Source organism: Galeopterus variegatus, unplaced genomic scaffold (assembly GCF_000696425.1).
Source record: "Galeopterus variegatus unplaced genomic scaffold, G_variegatus-3.0.2 Scaffold118, whole genome shotgun sequence".
NCBI lineage: Eukaryota > Metazoa > Chordata > Mammalia > Dermoptera > Cynocephalidae > Galeopterus > Galeopterus variegatus.
In genome coordinates, this window is record NW_007726229.1 from 887015 (window position 1) to 908190 (window position 21176).

The following is a 21176-nucleotide window of genomic DNA, read 5'->3' on the forward strand; positions in this document are numbered from 1 at the left end:
AAAAAAAAAAAAAAAAAAAAAAAAAAAAAAAGAAAAAAAGAAATAAAATAAAATTGAAACAAAACCTGTTACAAAACATTTAGCCAGTCTATAGGCTGTAGTTTACTGACCCCTGATCTACAACATTCTCATTCTTCTTCCAAATAATAACACAAGATTCTTGTAGGCAAAAGAACATATTTCTGGGCCGGCCCAGTGGCGCACTGCTACAGTGCGCCGCTTGGGAGCGCAGTGGCGCTCCCGCCAAGGGTTCGGATCCCACATACAGACCGGCCGCTCACTGGCTGAGCGAGGTGTGGGCGCAACACCGAGGGTTGCGATCCCGTTGCCGGTCCCGGTCCGGTATGGGCACGACACTGAGGGTTGCGATCCGTTGCTGCTCATGAAAAAAGACAAAAAGGAAAAAAAAAAAAAAAAAAGAACATATTTCTACACCCCACTGAGCCTAGTAAAATCAAGGCTCAATAAACATTTGGTAACTGATAATAATGTCTCCACTTGAAAAAGCATGTTATTCAACTCAATCATGCACTGTATGACAACATTTCAATTAATGACAGAGTTCAGTCAACAGACTGTATATATACAACAGTTGTCCCATAAGATTTAATACCCTAATTATACTGTACCTTTTCCACGTTTATTTTATTTACTTATTTTATTTTTAAAAGATGACCGGTCAGGGGATCTTAACTCTTGACTTGGTGTTGTCAGCACCATGCTCTCCCAAGTGAGCTAACCGGCCATCCCTATATAGGAATTTGAACCCGTGGCCTTGGTGTTATTAGCACCACACTCTCAGACCAAGTGAGCCACTGACCGGCCCTTTTTCTATGTTTAGATACACAAAAACTTAACATTGTGTTACAACTGCCTACAGTATTCAGTACAGTAACATACTGCACAGGTTTGTAGCCTAGGAGCAATAGGTTATACCATATAGCCCAGGTGTGTAGTAGGCTATACCAACTAGGTTTGTGTAAGTACACTCTCCGATGTTTGCACAATGACAAAATCACCTAACAATGCATTTCTCAGAAGGTATCCCCAAAGTTAAGCAACACATGACTGTATTTAACTAGAAAATTTTACCGATTTTACAACTAAAAGAAGGACCAAAGCAACCCAAATAAGCACCCAGCAAATAAATACATGACAATCTGCATTATTTTTCTTTTTGCCCCACTGAATAAGCTACATCTTTCTAATTTTAGCATTCAATCCATTCTACAGAGTTCTTTTCCCATGGCTGTCATTTAGACAGAACTGAGATTGACTCTTCCTGGTTAAGCATTTTATGAGGTGAATTTCTTCTCTTGCTGCTACTACATCACTGCATTGCTTGCATTAGCATTTCTCTGTTAGTATAAAATAATTAAGATGACTATACCTAATCATTACTTTAGTCAGAAGTAACAGTTTTTCCTTTCTTCATTTAAAAATCCACTTGCTAACGATAGGAATAAAAATCATACTAAAATCTTAAGTATATAAATCACCTGGAAGGTCGGCAAAATCTTCTTCTGTAGTCATTTTTGAGATGATCCTGAAAGAAAAGTAAATCATCAGTTTGGTTTCTTTGTTTAAAATATATTCAAATACAGCTTATCTTAAAAGAATTTCACCCTGATATGGGCATGCCAGAAAGTTGCAGCTCTTCACTTATTCATTCAGCAAGTGTCTGCTTATTGTCTAATACAACACTATAAAGAGGAATTTTTCCAGATCAAGTGAAAGAGAACTTGCTCTCTACTGTTTCCAAACCTTTGCTTATACTACCTCCTATCCCCCTCCCCTAGGACTTATTCCATTGTATCCTTCCCCTTCCTCCACCTCCCTCCATACACTTTCCATCATCAAAATCCTATCTGGGCTTCTAATAATTCAAGTTGGTTGACTAACAATATCTACTTATATCCCTTCCCTGAAGAGAAATCCCACTAAAATAATAATAAAGAACTAAAGTGGTATAAAACGACAATTTAAAAAGAATGAAAGAGGACCACATGTGAACAAATAAATTTAACAAATTTCTGGAAGATGGAAAATAGATGAAAGAGTGATAATTGATAAAACAGAATAAAAGCAGTAGCAACCTAAAGTAAGCTCAGAGGATACTGTCCTCAATGAGGAGGGAAGCTGATATGCCCAGAAGAAAGCCATAAATATGCGGAACTAGAAAACTCCATATCTGAAGGAGACAAGAGGTGACACAAGGGAATAAAAACAGGGCAGTTAAAGGAAAACCCATATAAAGAAAAGTAGACCCATATTCCCCATATCTTCATAAACACAGAAATACTGTTCCCAAACAGTATTCTATAGTCTCAGTTTCAAAAATGACCAGCATCTGTGGATCACCAGACATTAAGTCTCTAATACAGAAGAGAAAAATCAAGACATAAACTTTTTTTTTTTTTTTTTTTAAAGATGACCGGTAAGGGGATCTTAACCCTGGACTTGGTGTTGTCAGCACCACACTCAGCCAGTGAGTGAGCCGGCCATCCCTATACAGGATCTGAACCCGTGGCCTTCATGTTATCAGTATCGCCCTCTTCCAAGTGAGCCACGGGCCGGCCCTAAGACATAAACTTTTTTTTTTTTTTTAAAGATGACCGGTAAGGGGATCTTAACCCTGGACTTGGTGTTGTCAGCACCACACTCAGCCAGTGAGTGAACCGGCCATCCCTATACAGGATCTGAACCCGTGGCCTTCATGTTATCAGTATCGCACTCTTCCAAGTGAGCCACGGGCCGGCCCTAAGACATAAACTTTTAAATGAAAAAGAAAAAGGCCCAAGAAGAAACTAATACCAAGAATAGGAAAGAAGAAAACAAGAAAACTCTAATCAATACCTTCAAGAGATATCTGAAATACTGGATTCATAAAACAAAGTGGTATACTATAAACACTAAACAGAAAGCCAAAAGAAAAAAAAACAAAAAAAACAAAAAAAACTTAACTGAAAACAAGATTGCCTAAAATTGAAATAATTAAGAAAAGGCTGAGATTATTTCTTTAAAAAAAAAGAGCAAAATATGAAGAAAGAGAAAATGGGAGAAAGAATAAGATTTTTAAAAGAAGATCAAAAAATAAGAAGGTACAACTTCTGATCAACAGTTATTCCAGACAAAACAAAGAAAAAGAAAAAAGGTATAGTCTAAGAAAATACACAAATTTCTCAAATCTTTAAGACATGAAGAATGAATAATTAACAGAATGAGTTGAAGAGATTCATACCTAAGAACAGTGAAATTTTAGAAAAATTGAGGATAAAAGGATCCTAGAATGCTTCAGAAAGAGAAAATAGGTACCCCAACAAAGAAGCAGCCCCAATCAATGGTAACAACATGAAAAATAAAATGCAGACATGCTGATATTGGAGGTTGAGAGCATATCTGGGATACTTTGGGTCCTATCTTGTAATTGTAAAAGCTATAAAAGGTAAATTTTCTAGTTTAAAATTGGGTAATCTGGCAATACAAAGGGAAAAACAAAATTTCTTACACTATACTTTTACAACAGGCTTCTGACACTAGATTTGTAGGGCGTTTACCCACACATCAAGCAGTCAGTTCTGCAGTGGACACCAGCTTGGTGTCCTCTAATTCAATTCAATTCTGACACTATCTAGCTGGAGACAGCCTCAGATCCAACAGATTGAGGGCTCAGTCCCACAAGACTGCCCCCCCCCCACTTCAAATGCCAGTTGCAAGCTTCAGTTTGTTTTACCTTTACTGCTGATTGACTGGCTATAAATTGGTGTTCCCACAACCCCCTCCTCAGGTTAAATTAACTTGCCAGAGCAGTTCACAGAACTCAGGGAAACATTTACTGTACTTACGTTCACTGATTTATTATAGAGGATATCACAAAGGATACCGATGAACACCAGACAAAAGAGATGCATAGGGCAAGTTATGTAAGAGGGGGTGCAAAGTTTCCAGGCCCTCTCTGGGCACATCACCCTCCAAGAATCTCCAGCTATCCGGAAACTCCCCAAACCCGGTACTTTTGGGTTTTTATGGAAGCTTAATTACATAGGCATGAATGATTAAATCACTGGCCATTATCCATCAAATTAACTTTGAGTCTATCTTCTCCCCTCTCCAGAGATTACTAAAAAGTCCCAACCCTCTAATCATGCCTTGGCCCTTCCTGTGATCAGCTCCAATTCTGAAGCTATCTGGTCAACTCATGAGATTGCAAAAAGACACATCACTTTGGAGATTCCAAGAATTTTAGGAGTTGTATGTCAGGAAATGGGAAATGGATGAAATATATATTTCACAATATCACAGGTAGTAATAAAATGAATAGCATACTCTTAAAAATGAAAATATTATCAATACCAAATGTATATTAAGACTCATTTTTACTCAGCCCAATGGGATAAAATTGTGTGTATTTGAAATATTTGTTCTAGGCTCATCTTGTATTTTCCCTGCCCCAGACCCGAAACTCACCATTTTAAAAGAAATACCTAGTTCCTTTTAGTGGAGAACAGACTTTAGAAACAGAAACGAGGTGGCATGTGTACTCATTGCTTCAGGTATACTGTTGTCTGCTTTCAAGCCCTCTCATTGGACAAAGGAAAGAACACATACGTGTGCGCATATACGTATCACGTATGGCAAGCGAGTTAGAAAATACGAGTTTAAAATAAGAGATGATAGGGGTTTTATAATAAATAGTAACCATAAGCGAAGTACTGTATACTGAAATACCATATAAAATAGTGAATACCGAGGAAGTACAGAAACATGGAAACAAAAACTGAGTTACCGACCCCGTTAAGTCATTCCCGGCTTGCACCTTTTAACTAACAGCTGCCTTTCAAAAGACTGTCAAAAACAGAAGCCCCATAAACAGTTTCAAAAACTGCTTACAAGGCTCAACATTCTCACAAAAGATAAATGAGAACATCAGATTATTTCGAGACAAACTTGTTACATAATCAAGAATCTTGTTTCTCCAGACCAGCAAGTCTGAATGCAAAGTCTGAAAGCAAAGTCACACTTTTAAGGCGTTTCCATATTTCTATTATGGGCAGAAAATGATTCGGAGGACTAGGAAGCGGAGCTAGAATACGAAGTAGAAACCACAAGATTCTCTGAAGAGAAAGACGCAGTCACAGACGAAATCACGACATGAAACCTTGAGGAAATAATAAAAGTAAATTAACTCTGGCTATCGGCACACGATCCCACCTGGTTTCAAAACTTCATGCGGCTTTCCCACTGAAATCCCGAGAGACCAACGCGCAACGTATCCTTCCCCCTGCCTCAGACCAGTTTTCTGCTCGACAGGAGGGGCTGGGGCCTGCACTTACCAGACCCGACGTAGCCATGTTCGGACCCCACTCCGCAGAGGTCCGAGGAGAAAACCCACAGGGGCCACAGCTGGAGGAGGCCGAGCACGGACAGGACAGCAGGTCTAGCCGCAAAGCGGTGGCCCAGGAAGAGCCCTGAGGCGAGACGCGACGGGCGCCAAAAGCTGTGAGCCCGTGGGGGAGCGCATCCGACGCTCCCCGCTCATTGGCTCCTCCCTCAACAAACACTGGCTCCCCGCGCGCTCTGAGGTTTGAAATGAACGGCACATGCGCAGAACGGGACACGTAACGCAACAGGGAGCGAGCCGTTATCGGGCCCGCCCCCTCGCGACTCCAGGACTCAGCCTCTTGCTCCCTGTGTCCCGCCCACTCTCCCTTTCGCGGCCTTGCGCTCTCTCTTTCCCTTCCTAATCCCTACGCCAGTGACGTACGTGGAGCTGAGCTTTAATTTGAAAGACACGGTTTTGAGAACCTCCTTTGCCCCTTGAACCCAGAGTAAAACTTTTCAACAGTTCTGTAATGGAGTAAGTAATAGCTGGAAGGAAAAATTGCAGAAGACGTTGCGAAGAAAAAGATTTCCCTGTGCTGATTCGTCAACCACATATACATCATCTCTGAAAAATAATATAATGATAATGATGATGTCTTATATTCTTTTTTCAAGTACGTGGGTGATATATTTTATAAAGAACTGCCAACAAAATGACTTATGTAAATATATATCATTTAAGTTCTATGTTCTGAAGAGAATTCTACACCAAAAGTCTTGAAACCTGCTCAGTCATTATCATCTAGGGTAAAATTGTGGCACCATTCTGGGTATTTCCTTAATGATATAATGGAAGTCTAAATTAAATGCTCTGGGGACTTCTTCCTACCTGACCAGTGTAAGATTTTATGAAGCCATATCCCATTTTTATGATTCAATCAAAAATTACAAGAAGATTTTAATCAGAAAATAGATTACTTATTAAATAAATTTTTAAATCAGGAATTGTGCTAATAATTTTTTTAACTTGTAGTGCTTTAAAAAATACTGTCACCCTTTAAAGCAAGTTTTTAATTTTATTTTTGGTAAGAAGGAAAGACTGACCCTGAAATCAGACAGATCCAATTGCACTCTACACTAATTCTGCCATCATGGGAAGTTAATTAAATTGTCTGTTCCTCATGTCCCTTATCTGTAAAATGGGAATAATGCAAAAGTTGTTGAGATGTTGGAATTATATAATTCCTGTTAAGATCTAAGCAAAATGCATGGAACATAGTAAGAATTCAATAACAAAGTTATTGGTATCATTATGGAGATTTCTTTACTATGTTTAACGGTGTTGCCATCAGTCTACATTACAATTTGGTGTTGTCATATTTGGAATAGATAATAATTAGTAATAAAAACTAACGTATATTGAATGCATACTATTTTTGAAATTCTGTAAATGCTTCATTCACATGCATTTGAAGCATTTAGAACATCCCTGTGAGAGTACAATTAATATCCCTATTTTATAGAAAAGGCCATTGGAACACAGAGACTTAAGTAACTTGCCCAAGAAGACACCACCACTAAATAGCAAAGCTGGGTATTAACCTAAGAATTCTGACTCCAGAACCCAGCTTTTAATTCCTACACTGTTTGCCTCTCAGTGAGAAATTTTAGCAAGCGCAATCATTAATGTAAAGTCCCACGCATAAAATTATGTCATCCTGCTTGCATGGGAATCATTAACTCCCACAGTTATTTTGAGAAATTAGAAATGCAGGGCTGGCTAGTTAGTTCAATTGGTTAAAGCATGGTGCTTATGACACGAAGGTCGGGGATTCAATCCCTGTACCCGCCAACTGCAAAAAAAAAAAAAAAAAAAAAAAAAGGACAGATTGAGATAATTAAAGAAGTATGGCAAAATGTAAACAATTACTGAACCTAGATGGTGGGTGTATAGGTGTTTGCTAATGCTAATCTTTCAGCTTCTCTCTCTGAAATGTTTCATAGTAAAATGATGGGGGAAAGTGACATTAATAAAACTACTGAAGTTCTTAGAAATTTTGGCAAAAAAATATTCTGTAAAAATCAAAAGTGAAAATATTAGCAAATTACTATCATATAACTTTGTCAGAAAATTATACCCCAAAAAAATTTATTCTAAAAATTATAGCATAGTTGCAATTATAACTTAAAATTCGCCAAGGTAAAATAAACTTACTTTTATAATTTTGGTTTTTATTTTCTAATATAAATTTGTATTTTATTTTATTTTTTTTACTATTTACTACAAAATGTTGGTCCCTCAGTTAAGTAGCCTTTTCTGACAAAACTATCCTCACATAGAAATGCTCTACCAGACGGTAATTACCGAAGTTAATAAAGTATGCTTACAATGTGCAGGTAGATGGCAGCAGTGTTCACCAAAAACCCAGTTTTACTATGCAATGAATTGTTAATGTTGGCAAGGAGTCCTTAATTGTAAAGTGCTGTGTAAATTAACTGAACTTTACATTTCCTAAATTACTTTTGGGTCAACCATTTGATTCTTAGTTGCAATTATATTCTGTTATGTACACGTTGTTTCTCTTAACCCAAGAACACAACAAACAACACTATTCTGTAGGTCTCCTTTCTGTGTCCTATAGTTTACTTGTAGTCAACAAGGAAATTTTGCCATTGAAAACTGAAGCTAGGGCTTACAGACCCCCTCGAGTCTGTTGCACAGATTGGGTTACAAACCCTCCACACGCAGCTCTGTGAGCTAGATAATAGAAAAAAAAGATTCTGGGAGCTATAGGTATAGAAAAATGAATGGGTTTTATTCAGATCTAGGAGCAACTGTCCTAGTGGCTTCTCTGAGAGTTCTGAGAAGCACTGTGGATCAGAGCTGTTAGTCTTTTATACTTAAATCCACAACCCTGGACACCTGGGTGCCCATACACAACTTACATTAAGTAGTAACAAGGAACACCTGAGGATATTTATAGCAAATGCTCGGCAAGATTCTGAACATCTGAGGGCCCCTGACCATTTTCCTATTTTTCCCAACAGTCCACCCCTTCAGGTTCCCTCGCCGTACTATGTGTTCAGAATCTTCCGTGATGTTCCCTTAGCAAGGATAAATGACCCTTACATTCATACAACCTATTGTCTGTCCAATATGCCTTAAGGCTTTTCCTGTAGTTTTGTTCTTTCAATTATTAGCCACACATGTCCAGTTAGTAGTCATCATTGTTATGAAGTTCAGTGTATATTCAATAAGCCAAAACATTGGTCACACAAACGTACGTCTGTATCCAGCTGACTCTGGTGCCCACAGCCAGAACACTATGGGCGAAAAGACAGAAGAGTTATTGGTACCAATAGGGGGAGTTCTCGCCCCTCTGGTAAGATACATGCCAGTTTGCCATCCTGGGAAAGGATGGTTGCAGCAATAGCTATCTTACCTGGTTTATGATACCATACATTATCTGCTAGTACTGTTGGATCTGTAGGTTCTATATGTAACAGTATAGGGGAACCCATGATTGGCCATAATGATAATACTACAAATGTGCTCTTTGGAATAGAGCATTTATCTGCTCCATGCCATGTTACCTTTACTCGAGGAGGCCGAGTACTTGTCACCCAAGGTGAAATTTGCAAGTCTTCTTCTAATCCTTTCCCCCAAGTCCCTATTAAGCCTGTCCAGCATATATGGGGAGCTTCTATTTTCCAAGGCCATTCCCACTGTACTATCTGTTCCTGTTGTAAACAGGTTGGGGCTGGTAAGAGAATATTTCCATTCTTGCCATATCCTGGCTTCAAAAGCTCATCTCTAATAGTGACTTGCTGCTGTATAGGTGCTGCAGCCCTATGCAACAGAGCTTCCACTGGAGAGGGCCCACCCTTGAGGGGTCTCTCATTTAGAATCCTGACTGTCGGCCATAACCACCATGTCCATCCCTTCAGGGATGAGGGTTGGGCAGATAGCCTTAGCCCCCTTTTTAAAAGACCATTGTATCACTCAATCATCCCTGGGGATGATACGGCATACATAACTTACACTGAATAGACAATTGGGAAGCCCACTTCTGAACCTCATGTCCAGTAAAGTGGGTTCCATTGTCACTTTCTATGACTATAGGTTGGCCATACATGGCCATAAGTCTATTCAATGCCTTCACAGCGTTTACCTTGTCTGGGGCCTTACAAGGCCATACAAACAGAAGACCTGTAGCTGTATCAACAGCAGTGAACATGTATTTGAAATTCTCTGACCTTGGCAGTGGCCCGACAAAGTCCACTTGCCATCAAGTCGAGGCACCCTTCCTCCAGTTATTTGCCCATCTATATGGAGTACCCGCGGGGGGTGTGGACTCTCTTGAGCACATACTGGACAAGCATGACAGGCATTCACTACATCTTTCCACTTCATAGGCAAGGTCCATCTTTGAGCCACCATCCACATGGTTTTTCTACCAGCATGCTGCATTTGTCGATGTAACCATTGGGCTACATCAGTAGCTGGGGCTCTCTCCAACCATCTACCTTACCCAAGGCATCAGCTTCATCATTTCCTGGACTGGCTAGGGGGAAATGTCCTCTGACATAAAAAAGTGTCACTTCTTTCTCAGGCCCCAATTCCCATAACTCTTGCCACATGGCTTGTCCCCACAGGGGTTGGTGGCCTACAATCCACTGTTGATATTTCCAAGTAGAAGTCCAAAGGGTTAAACCTTTGTACACAGCCCAGCTGTCAGTACAGATGGTTAATGGCCCAGGCTCATTTTTTATTACCATTCAAACAGCTCTCAATTCTGCCCATTGACTGCTTTGCCCTGTGCCATTTTCATACCACATGGTACCTGTTAAGGGCTGGACAGCAACAGCTGTCCATGATGCTGAGGGTCCCATGCTAGACCCGTCTGTATACCAAGCTTGTTCTGTGATAGGTCCCTTTCCCTCATGGAAAGCTGTAGCCTCCATCTCTATGGCTAAGGGTTGTGTCAAAGTTTCCTCCACAACCTCTACTGGGCCTAGCACAGCTTGCAACTCTTTGGACAGAGGACTCATTGACACAGTGCTTCTTTGTTCTATATGTGCTCCCCATTTAGACAGAGTGGGAGACTGAGCTACACCTGTGTTAGGGTTCATTGCCCATGTGCACAGCCAACCTAGTATGGGATCTGTTGTCCTTACTAGGACTTTGGCAGTTCCTGTGATAGCTTCAGTGGCCATCAAGGCAGAATATACAGCTGCTAGCTTTTTTCCTATTAGAGAATAGCGTACTTTAGCACCCTTCCAGAGCTGAGACCAGAATCGTACAGGTGTTTGGAATCAGTCTTGTTTCTGCCACAAACCCCATCCTAACCCCTGTTGGGTGATATTTACATCTAATTCAAAAGGTTTAGTGGGATCAGCCACTTGTAAAGCCTGTACTTGCTGTATTGCCCTTTTTGTAGCTTGGTAAGCCTGTTCTACTTACTCAGTCCAATCCCATGGGGCTCCTTTCTTTGTTAATGCATACAGTTGGCATGTCATTTGAGCCATATGGGTTACAAAAGTTCTCCAGTACCCCAGAAGTCCCAAATATGTCTGTAGCTGAGGTACAGTTGTGGGTCAAGGATATGCCTGTATCTTGTCTACAATAGCTTCTGGGATGACCCTTGTCTTACCTGACCAGACCGCTCCTAAGAATTTGACTGACATGGGCCGGCCCGGTGGCGCACTGGGTAGTGCGCCGCTTGGGAAGCGCGGTGGCGCTCCCGCCCGAGGGTTCGGATCCCACATACGGACCGGCTCCCGCTCACTGGCTGAGCGAGGCACGGGAGCAACGCCGAGGTTTGCAATCCCGTTGCCGGTCCCTGGTCCGGTACGGGGGCAACACTGAGGGTTGCGATCCGTTGCCGGACACGGAAAAAGACAAAAGACAAAAAAAAAAAAAAGAATTTGACTGACAGCCCAGGTCCTTGTACTTTGGCTCTGTTCATGGCCCACCCACATTGTTCCAAATGGCTTAGCAGTGTTGGAGCTGTCTGGGTTAAATCTGTAAGAGAAACAGAGGTTAACAACACATCACCAATGTAGTGAAACATCATAACCATGCTGGGCTTTGTCCACTTGGCTAGGTCCCCAGCCACTAAACCATGACAGATGGTTGGGCTATGCAGATAACCTTGGGGCAATACTTGAAAGGTCCACTGCCCCCCTCCCAGGTGAAGGCAAACTGATCTTGGCTATCGGCCAAGATTGGAATAGAGAAGAAAGCATTTGCGAGGTCCAATATATAATGATAAGTTCCCAGCTGAGTCGTCAACTGATCCATCAAGCCGTGAACTGAAGGCATGGCTGCATGCAAAGGAGGCACTACTTTGTTTAGTTTTCGATAGTCTACAGTCATTCTCCAGGTACCATCAGGTTTTTTCATGGGCAATACAGGAGCATTAAATGGGCTATGAACTGTACTAATAATGCCATCTTTTTCTAACTCCAATATAGTGACTCCTATCTCTGCATGTCCTCCCGGTAGACGATACTGCATTACATTAACCACACGTCTTGGCTGAGGTAACACCTGTGGGTCATGTTTAGCATATCCCGGTAACACAGGCTTTATTGTCCATATTTGTAGCCAAAACTCTCCAACTGTTGTTTGCAGGTGCAAGCCATAAAGTATGTTTATACCCAAGATGTACTGAGCTACTGGGGATATATATACAGTATACACATGAGGGGGCAATCATCCTATGCTTAATAGTAGTGACACAGCTTTGACTTCAATAGTATGTCCTCCATAGCCATCTATATGAACTGTGGCCCCTGGAAACTTATCTGGATTGCCATATATCAGGCTATGTTCTGTGCCTATATCTACCAATGCCAAAACACACTGCACGGTAGTCCTTGACCAATGTATTGCCAATTCAAAGTGAGGCCTCTGGTCCTCACCTGCCCTCAAAAGATGAGTACTTTGATCTGCTCCCTAATCAAACTGGAACATTTCATCCACATCCTCAGAAGCAATCAAAAAATCCTTTAAGTACACCGAGCGCACTTAGCTACCTGTTTCTGGATGTTCAGGGTATGATTGCTGCCACAAAGCAAACAAGACTGCATTTGGCTGCTGGTCAATTTTCTTGCTATCAACCCCTGCTGCAAGCAAGTCAAGCCACATCTGCTTATGGCTAGTCTTGCTTGGTCCCCTTGGGATAAGATCCTGATCATTTCTTAGGGGTTTGATCTTAGCCACCCTCTGGACCTCTTTTGCTTGTCTCTTCTCCTCTACCTCACCCAGGCTGGCTATCATGGTCATTACTTCATGTATAGGATGACTAATGTATGGGGCCAGTATGTCCATCAGTGACCCAAAGGACATTGATGGGTCATTTTGCAGCACTATGTCTCTCATGCTGCCTGTAAAATTTTCATTGTACAGGCCATGAGTGTTCACATTAAACAGGGACTGCTTCATCCCCAACTCCCGAATTATTTGAACTAAGTCAGAATATGTTTGCCATTTACTCACAGTCTTGGACAGTTCTCCAGCATTTGCCCACACAGTTTGGGCAGTTGTACTCACCCATTCCATAAAGGAGTAATTACCTGACCCTTGTGCATATCTGCAGCTATTCTGTAGCCGCTGCCTCAAGGATGGGTGCATGGTGATAGAGGCCAATTTTTCCATCTCCTAACCAGAGCACACCACACTATCCACCCATAGGTCCCATAACCGCAGCAGCCAAGCAGTCAGAGTCTCCCCATGTTTCTGCTGGAACTGTCTCCCTAAATCAACTAATTCAACCTGGGTATATGGGACATAGGTAGTGAATTCAGTCACCTGTGGATCAGCATCCAGTTGTCCACCTGGTCCTATATGCTGCTCATGTTTCAGTTTCTGGTGCACAACAGGTCATGCCTGGAGACACAAAGTCTCCTCCAACTCACCACTGGGTTTGTCATTCTTCCAGGTGTGAGAGGCAGGGGTGCCCAGTTGTAGCACGTCATCCTCCAGACAGATTATCCGTGCTTCCAACAGCTCTGCTTTCTTCTTTAAACCTCAATCAGTTTGTATCATAGTGAGCAGTAGCCAGGCTCTGTCAGCAGAAAAGTGGCCACCAGGCACCATATGCTCAAGGACAGCCACACTTTCTCCCCCTCCCAAGAGGTTCTCCAAGACCACACTGCTTCATGGAGTACCCGGTCTATGCTGACTTGTAGTATAGTAAGCAGCAACTTACTTACTGGTCAACAGGAAAGTGGCCAGAGGGCACAACATTTTCAGGAGTAGCCACATTTCCTCCCTCACCAAGGGGCTTTTGGCTCCTGTACCTGCTCAAATATCCTGCTGACTATGCCAATTGTAAAGCTAGGGCTTACTGACTCCTCAAGTCTGTTGCACAGATTGGGTTAGAAACCCTCTACACTGTGACCTAGGTAATAGAAAAAAAAGGTTCTGGGAGCCGTAGGTATAGAAAAATGAATGGGTTTTATTCAGATCTAGAAGCAACTGTCCTAGTGGCTTCTCTGAGAGTTCTGAGAAGCACTGCGGATCAGAGCTGTTAGTCTTTTATACTTAAGTCCACAACCCTGGACACCTAGCTGCCCATATGCAATCTACATTAAGTAGTAAAAAGGAACACTTGAGGATATTTACAGCAAATGCTCAGCAAGATTCTGAACATCTGAGGGTCCCTGACCATTTTCCTATTTTTCCCCAACAAAAACACACAGATTTTCAAAAGCTAAATAATATAGTTCTGCATTATAATTTTGGCCTTGTAAAGATTTAAATTACCTTGAGTGAAAAGTGGCAGATAATGTAGAAGAGGACTTCTAAATTTCAGGCAGTGATTGTTTTGCAAAGTAGTGCAGGACGGTAAAAATGACCATCTAAGCTGAAACCATGTAAAGCAATTTTAATAATCAATGGGGAAAATTCCAATTGTTTCATGACCTTTAATAAGTTTTGTCAAAACATTAACTAACTAATGTCAGTTATAAATGTACAGGGAAATGAAAAAAATAGTAAAACTAACATTTATTTAGTACATTATAACAAAGTATTAGAAACACTGAGAATTAAAGTGTTTTAGTTCTTTGTAAAAAAAGTTCTCAAGAGTAGTGTGAACAATGCCTGCCTTCTCAGCTATAACTTATGACAGAGTAAGCATATTTTGGTGAATTATCATAGTGTTTGCTAAGCTTGGATTATTTTAAACTAAGTACATATAGGGCATGATATACAGGATATTTGTAAATTCAAGTATCTATAAAAACTCATAAAGGATAAAATGCCAAAACTGTAGCATGCAGGTAGTACCTAAAAGATTTTTAAAAGGTGGAGGAAATGGGAAGATAAACTGCAAGCAAAGACATGGGAAAGAGAAAATTTGTCTGATACTGAAAAGCTATTATGTGAGCAAAATGGAACTAGATTATGGAGCACCTTTGATGTGAGGATAACTTTTACTTATTTTATAGACAATGAGGAATTGTATTGATTAGAGGTCAGTTACATAGAACAAAATTTGTGATAGCTAGTTTGGGCAAAAGGAGATCTACTATGGGCATTTAATAGCTCAAAGAATTATTGGAAGGAAAGCAGAAACTTTGTACTGTATTTTGGGTCTGCAAAGCTAAGCCACCAAGAGGCAGCTGCTGTTTCTAAAGTCAGGAAGTAAACTGAAAAATTGGAAAGCTGTGCTAATGTTGATGTCTCCAAGACCATGTTGACACTGTGAAATCAGAAAGCCACCACAATTACAAAACTGCCACATTATGGGAGCCACGACAAATGAGAATCCTCCACTGAGCAGCAAGCCGCCTTACTGCTTCTAACTCCAGAACCACACCATACCTAATATGACATGGATCAGCAAAACTGGTGTCCCATGGCTTGACTATCAATACCCATAAAACTAGTGATCAAACATTGGGAATTCGGATAACATGAAAAATCAGATGCCTACAGAACATGCTTGCCTTTTCTTTGGTTAGAAAAACCAAAGGCAGCATAAGAATGAATTCTGCTTCTCTTTTGTCATGCCAGTCATGTTGAATGCTTCCCAGTCCCAGCTGCAAAGAAGTCTGGGAAATGTAGTTTTCAGCTTTTCAGCCTCTGCAATAAAGAATGGCACATCAGAAGGGGTTGAAATGGATGGATGTTAAGCACCAATACACCTTATTCCCTAAAGAAGCACTGAAGGATCTTAAATGAAGGAGGCTCCATTTATATGGAGCCTTAACTATTATAAAACTGTACATCCAATGACTTGAATGGTATTATAACATCGATGACTCAAAAGAGCACTGATATTTTGGTTTTATATGAGTTAATCTTATCCTCCTTCCAAAGCTGTCGAGTTATATTTGCCATATAACCTGATTTATAACAAACTGCTGTGACACAGATGCTACTGATGGCTGTAATAGTCGGGCTGTTATGTATTTTCAATATTTGAAAGTAACAATTGTTCTAAATGGCAAAAAACAATCATAAGTCAACCAGTGGTCACATATATCAGAAAAAAGAAAACACCTGTCAAAATGGAAGCTAACAACTCTCCTAATTAAAATCAGATTTTTGAGCTGGAAGCTATTCATTAAATAAATGCTATTGCAATCTATAATCTCTACTCCAACATAATTCCTCCCTTCAAAAAACTCAGTTTTCTGTTGATACAGAATGTATACCAATAACTAAAATACAATGGGACAAATAAATGTATTGTAATAAAGAAATGTGCAAAGTCCTATGAAAATGCAGAATGAAAGTGATAAACTTTTCCCTTAGGAATGAGGAAGGCTTCATAAAATCAGGAAATCTTTACAAAGATAGATTCAATCTGGGTCTTAAAGAATGAGTAGGACATTGTCATATAAACAAAGGGAAGGAAGGGCACCCAGGCACAGAATGCAATAATTGAGAAAATATGAGAAGGTAGGAAAGACCATAGGGTATTGAGACAACTGGGAGTAAACAGAATCACCAGAGCAGAGGATATTTTGAGGATTTAAAGTTTTAAAGGGCACTGCTATGAAGGACTTTGTGTACCGTGCTTGAGCACATTGTTGGTACCCAATAAATATTTATTTAGTGTTCAGTGAAAAAATAAAAGTAGGAATCACAAAAGCCATAAGAATCCATTAAAGTGTTTTAAGCAGGGTAGTGTCTTGATTAGGTCGCATTTTAAAGGAATCAGAGAAGAAAAGAAATGGCAATTAGGAGACTACTTTGAAGCCTATTGCAACTCCTCAGACAAGAAGTTAATTAGTTCATCCCCTCATTTTATAGGTGAGGAAGCTGTGATCCCAGAGAAGTTAAGGGGTTCATTCAAGGTCTCAGAGCTGGTTAGCAGCAAAATTAGTTTCTCTCCCAATGCCCAACCACTTTTTATACTACTTTTTCTCACCTACACATTCATTATTCACTTGAGATATATGGGAGAATTTCCATTGTAATGGTGCAGTGGTAATTGAAGACAGGTCTACCTGGCTAATAATGTTTAAGCAGGATTTTTGCATTTTGTAGTTTGGTTTTTTGTTGTTGTTTTGTTTTGGTTTGGTTTTGGTTTTTTAGGGAGATATAATTTGATCATTGGTATATTAGGAATCAAGTTGTCTTACAAATCAGCAGACCAAAGTAACTTACCAGTGTCTGATAAACTGTTTTTTAAAATTTTGCTCATTTTTTAAAAAGATAAGAAAGACAATTAACCAGAGAGTCATTTCACAAAAATATTCCCATCTTTACATTTTTCTAGAGGCATTCTTTTCTTTCTCCCATGAAACTCTCTGGTCATAAAGTCAGTGACAATTATTCTCATATTCCAACTACTGATATTTCCAACATCCTATTTTCCTCCCCCTTCCTCTTTTCATTTCTCAGTTCTCATCTCTCACTTCACCTTTTCCCTGTATTACATCAGCTACCAGCTACCAAGAAGGTGAGCTAAGTCATTTATCCAATGAAGAGGTTTTCCTATTCATTCAACTCACTTTTTTAGTATAATGAAACTAAAAAAATTGTTACGGTTTTATCTCAAAAAAATTAAGTTGGACTTATATTTTATCATTTGGGTAGCAGGAAGCAGGTCTAGACTTACTATAAAAGCAAGGTAGTAATTCTGAATCTTCAACTCCCAATTTCTGTTTCAAACTGTTTTCATTTCAGTAATGCATCATAACACTCTACTGCTGATCAGTCTGTATGGTTCTCACTTTGTAGACAATTTGGCTCCCCATATCTACAGCTGCAGATTCCATGTGACCCATACTAGTGGGGAAGACCTTGTGATCTCTCCATTAGGAAAGGAAGATCAGAGTGGAGATTCCTGTGAACAGGCTAGTCTAACTAGGCCCAGGCTATCCCAAATCTAGACTAGTTCTGAAATATCGAAGGTGGAATAGGTAACGTGAAATTCTTAGGATTCAGGTAAAACAAATCAGAATTCCTTCTAACATTGCCTTCTCCCATCATTTCCTGCTCTGTGCTGGGCTGAATCCAATTTCTCAAGGACCATTTCCCACATGCAACTATTGGGTGCATTTTGGTCCCAATGTAGCTCTATGAATCTTACTAGACAACTATGGGAACCCCATCCATGGATCATAGTATCAGTGATCCATAGTTCAGAAAGCATGAAAGAACAAAATAAAAGTTTTAAAATGTATAGCTTTCTCTACTGGATATCCCCCCCCCCAAATATCCACTGGATGTACTCAAAATATCTATTGACAAAAGAGTGAAAAAATCCCATGTTCCCATACTGTGGTTTATATTTAGTGAACCATCAAAATGAGCATGAGATAGAACTTTTTTTTTAAAACTTTAACAAAGCTTGGCTCTGAACTATTTAACCAACAGAAATAGTACTAATATAACTATCCTATTAGGTCATTTTTAATGAAATAGAGTTTATTCATGTCATGTCTTCTAGAAATGGAAATGGACAGCAATAAAAAAATTTTCAAAAAGAAAAAAACAAGATGGGAAACAACAAATGTGTCCTTCATGTCTCCCCTAAAGTCCACAATCTCTACACCTGTTTCTTTCATCCTCAGGTGATGTTAACTCTGTTTATTTTTCTTCTGTAAATCTAAGTACATGTAGTTTACTCAGAACTTGCCCTCTAAAAGTTGGTCTATGCCTGTTCTTTCTTACCTCACAAAAACTAAAGGAAAAAAGTGTGTGCGTATGGGTGTGTGTGTCCTGTGGGTGGTAGTGGTGGTGGTTAAAAGGCAAATTGGGACTTCCTCTTTGAACAGATGCCTTTTCCTCTCACATGAGGGAGATTTCATTTTGGTTAGGACTGGATACAGCTGAAACCAAACTACACGTTAAAGAGAGGGGATGATGGCTAAGAAGACCCCAAAACCAGCCCCTCGCAGGATCTTCCAGGAAAGGTTGAAGATTACTGCTCTCCCCTTGTACTTTGAAGGTTTTTTATTAGTCAAACGGCCAGAATACCAGGTAAGTCTGTAGATGATTATGCTAAACCTGAAACTTCTGTCTCAGTATAAAATTAATTTCATGGTGATGTGATGTGACAGATTTCTTGTTTCTCTTTGTATGTGCTCAGGAAAATGATTCCAATTTCATATATTTTAAATACAATGCATGATTTAAATATATATGAATATGTATGTATAATATGTATAAAATAACATAGGCTTCTAAAATTAATCCCCTAATATAAAAAGTCAATAAGCTAAATTTCCAAAGATTCATTTAAACATCACAGAAGATTTAGGCTTAGGGGATAAAGTGTTTCTTATATTTTCTTCACAACTTACAACTATGCTTTAATGATGAAATGTACCATTAAGATAAAATGATATTATAATTGAAGTTAAACCTTCTGCTCCCATTTTTTTGGCATTTGAAGTTTGTTTATTTATTTATTTATTTTGGCAGCTGGCCAGTACAGGGATCTGAACTCTTGACCTTGGGGGCTTGGAGTTAGCACCACGCTCTATCCAAGAGCATTTGAAGTTTAAAATGACCAAATTATAAAAAATAATTAACTTTTATAAAAATGATAAATTGATACTACTTAACATTATATATAGCTATACATTCTAAAAACATTTTTCAAGATAGTGACTTTAAAAGATAATATTTAGGGTGCTTTTGTGGGTATTAAGTACACTTACCTATTTAACTACATTTGCTCTAAGAAAATTCACAAAGTGTTTCATATTTTTAAAATATAAAAATTAAAACCTATATTTAGTTAAAATCATTGCTTTTAAAATAGTAATTGTGGGTAACTTGAAAATAGTGACAGAAATAAATATGAAATGCCTGACACTAAAAAAAAAAAAGAAATCATTAACAGGTCAAATTTGATAACATTTAAATATTGACTGAAACTAGAAAAATTTTAAGTGTTTTCAGAGATGCCATAAGAATGGTTTAATGATGATAATAAAATTTATTTTCTGAGGATTCATCAACATATATGGAAAAATTGTGTATATAAAATTATCTTTAATAGTACATTCATTTTTCTTACATATATATATATATATAATATATATATTTTCTTATATATAATCAGATCACTTACTATTTGAGAGTAAAGACCTGGTCATTTGTATTTTGTTGTGGGTGTTAAACATGTGTTAGTAATATATGTCAGTTATTTTGGAATATTTTTTGATTGGTCTATATAGTTTTAAAGTAAATTCAATCTTGCCATGTTGTTACACTTTACCAGGAAAGGGGAATTGAGAAGAAATTTCTAATTTGTAATTTAAATTTGGTTATTTACTGAATGTTTTTAAAAGTATTTATAATAACTGTTTCTGATAGCAGTTTCCTTTTAATGTTTAAAGAAAGTATGCCATTGGTACAGTCAAAAGAAAGAACAAGAATTTTAGAGTGTCAATAAAACGTCTTTAACTAATGGTTTTGCCACTTACAGCTTGGAGAGATTATATTTGCTTCCCAAGGTACAATGTCTGGAATACAGGAGGTACGCAATCAATTTATTCACTCAAGCAATGTTTATTGTGTGTCTCCTATGCACCAAGCATGACACTCAGTTCTGGAGAATATGAGTAAAACACAATGACCCTACTTTCAAGAGGCTTAGTTTAGTAGGAGTGATGACTCCCTTACACAGTTGCTCCTTTTTTTTAGTTTCTTAGAAAGCATAATTTGAAATGGAGTGAATATACTATTAAATATTTCTGATGAAATTAACTTCTGTTTCCATTCAAATTCATGCAAAGTGCCTTTTATTTGTGTCAGGTAGAAGAGAGCAAAAGGATGACAATAATGGCTACTTATTGAGTGGTTTCAAGGATTAAAGGTATAACATATTTAAAACACCTGACTCATACCAAAGGTTAGATTCATTCTCTTACCATTTAATTGTCAAATTTTTATTAATATATTAAAATCAGTTTGGGGTCCACAGGTAATATGGCTCAAAGAAAAACCACAGTGATAATTAGAGTGTTTGAAAGTATAAGCTATGAGAAAAAGCTAAGGAAAATAAGTAGGATTTCCAAGCCACTGGCAGCAAAGTGCCAGGGAACCTCTGACAGGAAGGGAACCAAGAGCATATAGCCAGGTCACCTTTGGAGCTAGTGGGCTGGAGGAAGTTGAGAGGCTCTGCAGAATGTTAAGTGGGTTTTCTGCTGAAAGAATTTAAAACATTTAAACTAGAGAAAATATAATTGAGGAGTAACCTGGTTTATAAAGAGATTACATACTGAGGGGTGTTTCATAGCCATTTTTGTGATGGAGCACTTTTAAGAATTTAAGGAGCTTTGCCCCAGGAAAATGTGCCAACATTCACCTTTTGCATGCAACTCCAGAAAGTCCCTAGATCTCAGGTCAAGAACCCATGAAAAGTATATAATCT

General features: G+C 39.0%; 2 protein-coding genes across 4 annotated transcripts in view; one reads left to right on the forward strand and one right to left on the reverse strand.

Moving 5' to 3' along the window:
- The window catches only part of CENPC (centromere protein C), a 67347-nt gene extending 61834 nt beyond the window's left edge, over window positions 1-5513 (reverse strand). For both annotated transcript variants that reach the window (XM_008587326.1, XM_008587318.1), the window contains exons 1-2: window positions 5334-5513; window positions 1500-1546 (exon numbers count right to left, since the gene is read on the reverse strand). In XM_008587326.1, the coding sequence (XP_008585548.1) occupies window positions 1500-1546; window positions 5334-5351 (65 nt within the window). In that variant the 5' untranslated portion in view covers window positions 5352-5513. The remainder of the gene's footprint in view (window positions 1-1499; window positions 1547-5333) is intronic.
- Window positions 5514-18582: 13069 nt separating this feature from the next.
- STAP1 (signal transducing adaptor family member 1) overlaps window positions 18583-21176 on the forward strand; it is a 43409-nt gene continuing 40815 nt past the window's right edge. Inside the window, exon 1 of one of the 2 annotated variants that reach the window (XM_008587334.1) lies at window positions 18583-18772. In XM_008587334.1, the coding sequence (XP_008585556.1) occupies window positions 18653-18772 (120 nt within the window). In that variant the 5' untranslated portion in view covers window positions 18583-18652. The remainder of the gene's footprint in view (window positions 18773-21176) is intronic. The other variant, XM_008587339.1, reaches the window with a different exon arrangement.